This window comes from Kryptolebias marmoratus, linkage group LG4 (genome assembly GCF_001649575.2).
Source record: "Kryptolebias marmoratus isolate JLee-2015 linkage group LG4, ASM164957v2, whole genome shotgun sequence".
NCBI classification, from domain to species: domain Eukaryota; kingdom Metazoa; phylum Chordata; class Actinopteri; order Cyprinodontiformes; family Rivulidae; genus Kryptolebias; species Kryptolebias marmoratus.
The window spans coordinates 815,016-820,405 of record NC_051433.1 but is presented as its reverse complement, the minus strand read 5'-3'; the positions used below and the strand labels follow the sequence as shown (position 1 = coordinate 820,405).

The following is a 5,390-nucleotide window of genomic DNA, read 5'->3' as shown; positions in this document are numbered from 1 at the left end:
GGGGGGGGGGGGGGGGGGGAGGGGGCAATGGCCCCCTGGCCCCAGTGGTTCCGGCGCCTATGCCCCTAACCCCACTGGGAGACCCCTCCTCATCCTACAGGAAGTCACGGAGAAGAGCTGCGTATTTAAAGGGCGACCTTTGTTCTGTGGTCAGACTCAATCTGCTGACTCACCTCATCTCAAATAAATTATCCTAAGACCAAACTCTTCATTGTCCTCTTTGTTAAAGACAAGGACAGAGAGGGAACACCATCCCAACCGTGAAGCACGGGGGTGGCAGCCTCATGCTGTGGGGGTGTTTTGCTGCAGGACAGACTGGTGGATATCATGAGGAACAAACATTATGTGGAAATAACACCAAGTCACAACAGCAGTCGTCTCTGAACAAAAAGCTTAACAAACATCATAAAACATCTAAAACATCAGACGGGACGTTAAAGCTTGGACACAAATGGGTCTCCAAATGGACAGTGTCCCTCAGCAGGCAGACAGATTAATTCCTGAGTGTCTTCAGGACAACAGAGCCCTGATCTCAGTCCCAGAGAAGACTTGTGGGCAGAGAAATGGTTAAAACTTAAATACCAATAAAAGAAATAAAATCCTAAGAAGATGGATGGAAACACAAGAGAGTGAAGAAACTTCTTCCTCTCATTAAACAAACAGAAATAATCTGACTGACCTTAAACAGGACAGGTTGAGTCTGATTTAATGTCAGAAACATCTGGTTCCATCTGGATAAAAACCCTTTTCACTCACACTCTCTGTGCTCCTGGCTTCATCTCCCATCAGTCCAGTTTGTTCTCAGAGCGTTTCCAGATGTGAGCAGCAGAGGGAAGCATGGCTCCAAAGACCGGTTCTGCTCCTGAGGACAGGAAATGACTTTCTGTCTTCTTCTGTTTGGACTCGGAGGGGACAGGTGGTTTAAACTGCTGCTCATTGTTTGAAACATTTATTAGGACTAACAACACTTCCTGCTCGGTTTAACATTTTATTTTCAGCTGTTCAGAGTTCTGAGCTCCTGAACATCAGTAAAACATGAATCCTTCTCCTGGTCAGACAGGAAAAGGCTCTGATAGGAGCTGACTCAACTTTCACACAATAAAAGCAGAACTTTATGAATCTTCCATGAAGTCAGAGGGGAAAACCTTGTCATGACTGCAGTTCCTCTTTCCTGCCCAATCAGCCGTGATCCTCTTCGCTCCCGCTGCTTCCTCAAACCACGCAGCCGACCTCACATTTCACTTCTCCCCGACGTCACGAGACCTTTTCTAATGTCATCTGAGCTGGGAAAACACGAGACAGTTTCAGGTCAGACTGGAAGCTGTGGTCTGTTTGAGAACACATGATGCTCACGCAGAAGTCTGCTGTCCGAAACCAATGATTATAAAATAAGATACTACAGCAACGAGACACAGAGGAACAACAAATAAAAACAGATATGTAGAGAAAAAAAACAACTAATTACTACAAAAACTGGGAAGAATCTCATGATGGTCACCCTGCATGTAAAGATGATGACAAATAAAAAGTCTGTTTGTTAAAAACGCAGCTGAAAATCTCTGGTTGTTCAAAATATCCAGGAAGGTAAGAATTTAATCCAAAAATGACCATAAAAACAAAACCACAGAATGACCGTTAAAAAGTCTAAAATACTTCAAGAATAAACACACAATGATTCAAACACCAGACAAAAGACAAAAATCACCAACAAACACAGAAAGATAACTTCAGGTTAGGTTCACTTTACAGATGATAAAGTCTTCAGTTTTAAAGACACGTCAGCTTCTTCTTCTTCAGGTGTTTTTATTGTTTCTATGCTTTTTAGCTTCAGTTTGATGGAAATTATAAATTATGATTGATAAAGTTTATATCTTTCTATCCTCTGCTGAATTTACCTGAACTGTTTATTTTTTATATAAATAAATCATCTTTCCATGAAAATTAGAAACATGTACAACATTTTATTTATCACAAATTAAATAAAGACACAAAACAAATTAAACCAAACAAGTCATCAAAACAACAAGACGTGAAGAGAAATGATTCTTAACATGAAGCTAAAAACAAGAGTCCAACATCCCATAATAACAGCTGTGGTCAGACGTTCCACCCGTTCAGATTAATTTAAGGCTTTTAGGGATTTATTTGGACCGGTTGATTCTACAGACAGACTCAAATACAGCCATACAGTCACTTACAGCTGGTAATAAGTGCTGCTTTTAATTTGACAAGACCTGTTAACTTCCTGTTAGTGATCACGATTGACTGCAGCAGGGACTTTCTCATGGAAAAACTGTCCCCTTCAGATGGAAGGAAATTAGGTCAGATGTTGAGGAACCACCCTGCTGTGAAGTGGAACCTACTGGAACACCAGTGTCCCTGTCCACTGATGTCCCTGTCCACCAGTGTCCCTGCCCACCAGTGTCCCTGTCCACCAGTGTCCCTGTCCACTGATGTCCCTGTCCACTGATGTCCCTGTCCACCAGTGTCCCTGTCCACAGGTTTCATCACCATGGACTGAGAGGACCAAGAAAGAAGCTCCAACCAGTTGAAATAAACTCAGAAGAGTCAGACATCAGCAGCTGCTGCTTCTTGTTAAAAGTCGTTTTGTTGTCGAATCTTTCCTCCCTGGAAACAGAAACAATTAAAAGCTGAAATTAATCTGAACTTCATGGAAACTTCAGGACAGAAAACATCAGAGTTTACATCTCTGTGGGTTTGTCGAGTTAATGTCACCAAACCAGCAGAGAAGAACCGGATCAGAGACACGTACTTTCCTTTTACATGACGTGTCCTTTAAGAGTTAATGAGCAAACACCTGACCTGCACACACACCTGCACACACACCTCCACACACACACTCTGGCTTTGTGTCGGGTTTTTCCTGCTTCCTCTTCGGTTTTATCTGAGCCGGTTATCTCTGCATGTTTCCGTCAGCTTTCATCATCATCTGCATTGAATGGAACAACAAACATTTGGAAAATCCTGAAATTATGATCCAGCAGTCCAAAAAGAAGCTCTGATAAGATCCGTCTGCTGCCTGAGAGGATGGATTATTCAAAGGATAAACAAATAAATACAAAATATTCACACAGGAAGTCAGAGAGTTCTACAGCCAAAGACTTTAAATATTCATAGAATTAACTATTAACTAGGTTTTTAAATCATTAAAAACAGATAAATCTTTGACATAATGTCACTTTAAAGGGTTTGGTTATCATCAAACATTTTGAATGATTAATTTATAAAGATGTAATTTAAAAAAATAAAATATCTGATTTAAAATTAAAACTTAATTTTAGGAAAAATGTGAAAGTCTTACAACCTGTTTTGGTCATTAAATATCTTTAAATATCTGATCATTTCTAACTCAATATTTACAATATTTAAATTAAATCTCTTTAAAAACAATGAGAAGAATAATTTTATCAGAAATTATTCAACATTTGCAGCATTTAGTTCAGATTTTACCCAGAAAACTGTTTAATGAAGCAGGTTTTATACAAATATGATGCAGTTTTATAGATTATATTAATGAATAAATAAACTAACTGTACTTTTAATAATAACACTTTTTTTCCTCTGACTAAACAAATCCAACCTGATCGTTCCAAGAATTTATTTACAAGAAAGAAATCATTTCTTCATTCGAATAAAACTTTGGGTTTGTTGGATGCTTTTGTAAATAAATCCTTCCAGGGGAATCTGTGACTCAGAGAGAAAATATTCAAATTAAAGTGAAAACAGATGAATCATCGCATCGTAAAGTCTGGAGATTTAAAAAAAGGAAAAGAGAAGTTTTTATTTTCTTTACAGAACAGAGAGAAACGTCTGAGGAGATCTGAAAACAGAAAAGGAGGAAATGACTGCAGGAAAGTGTCATCACTCAGGAAACGAAAGCCTGACACACACACACACACACACACACAGAAATGAGTAGATTTGTTCTAAACTGAAGAATCAAATCCTGTTTTTCCATCTGATGGAATGAAAACTGAAACTGTCAGAGAATAATAACTCAGTCCACAGATTCTTATCCTGTTATCGACTCATTATTGTTGTTTTTAGCTGAAAACAAACAGTCTGATGTTTGTTAAAACAGAGTTATAAAATTAAAATCCACATTTATCAGTTGTTCCATGATTAACTAAAAGGGAAAACGCAGCCCTGAATGAATAATTCTATCTGTCAGCATCAGAAAGGTGAAACTGACCCGTTTAAAGTTCTTTTTAAATCAAAATACTCAACTTCCATCAGATTATTCTCAGCTCTGCTGCTCATCAATTCCTGTATTTGTTGGAAGGATCCCCAAGATGTAGATGTTCTGGTGAAAGTCGACATAACCCTGGCTCATCCCTTGAGTTAAGGAGGCATTTTATTGCCTCAAGGGTTCAAAGGTTAATGTTAGGTCGCTTTTGACAAAAAGGTATTTTACTTGTGGTTAAAAAAATACATAAACAAACATTTTAAAAGTTACACAAAATTAAAAGTCATCTGAATGAGCTGAACATTTTGATTTATGAACACGGGAAAATCCAGAAAAATAAACAACAGGAAAACGACAGCCTGACTGTTGAATCACAGTAAAAAGTGTAAAAATATTTTAATAAACTGAAATCATGAAGTTAGAAAAAAAAAATATATATAAAGGTTTATTAATTATAAGAGTATAAAATTGTTTTAATACTCTGAATATTTAAAGGTATAATATTAATAAAAGTTTAAAGGTATATGAATAAAAAAGTCATGTTGTTTGTATTACTGAACCCGTACCAACATGGCGCCGGGGGGCGGAGCCAGGCTGGTGAATTTCCAGAAATGTGACGTCACTGCGGGCTGATTGGCGGAGAGGAGCTGTGCGTGAAATAAGTGGAGCAGCGGAGCCGGTGAGGAGCCGCAGTGAAAGGCAGCAGCCTCCGCGGAACGTCGGTACAGAAAACACGGTAAAAGTGAGAAACAGCGACCCAGTCCAGGATTCGGTCGGATTATTGTTGGACCCTCAAACCGGAAACGTTCACAGCTCTGACGTTAGAGCGATTAATCTCCGTTAATCTCCCGCTCGGTGCAGTTTTAGCTCCTTGTTCCGTCGCTACCTGAGAGAGAGGACAGCCATGATTCGCCTCCTCTGCCTCGTGCTGGTTCTGTCCGCCTCCGTCTTCTCAGAGTCGGTAAGTTGGTCCAGTTCGGGTTCCTGAAGCTCGGTTTGAACTCCTGAGGTCCGAGCTGCGGTTTAGTTGTCACCCTGCGGGGTTTGTGTGGAGGAAGACACGGAGACTGTCCGGCCGTCCGCAGCCTGCTCCCATTATCCCGAGCGGGGCCCAGGTTAGGGGGCCGGCGGGCGGGCGGGGAGGCCGGCGGGCGGGGGGGGACTCCTCCGGGATCGGGCTTTT

At 40.3% G+C, this 5,390-nt stretch overlaps 1 protein-coding gene and 1 long non-coding RNA gene across 3 annotated transcripts in view; one reads left to right on the top strand and one right to left on the bottom strand.

Moving 5' to 3' along the window:
• Window positions 1–1,946: 1,946 nt before the first annotated feature.
• Window positions 1,947–4,865, bottom strand: LOC119616966. The gene is made up of 2 exons (XR_005233077.1): window positions 2,836–4,865; window positions 1,947–2,628 (listed from the first exon to the last, which is right to left on the bottom strand). It is a non-coding gene; the product is annotated as an uncharacterized LOC119616966 (long non-coding RNA).
• A 41-nt stretch (window positions 4,866–4,906) lies between these two features.
• Window positions 4,907–5,390, top strand: part of sdc4 (syndecan 4) — a 12,538-nt gene continuing 12,054 nt past the window's right edge. The window contains exon 1 of one of the 2 annotated variants that reach the window (XM_037975269.1): window positions 4,907–5,168. In XM_037975269.1, the coding sequence (XP_037831197.1) occupies window positions 5,112–5,168 (57 nt within the window). In that variant the 5' untranslated portion in view covers window positions 4,907–5,111. The remainder of the gene's footprint in view (window positions 5,169–5,390) is intronic. The other variant, XM_037975270.1, reaches the window with a different exon arrangement.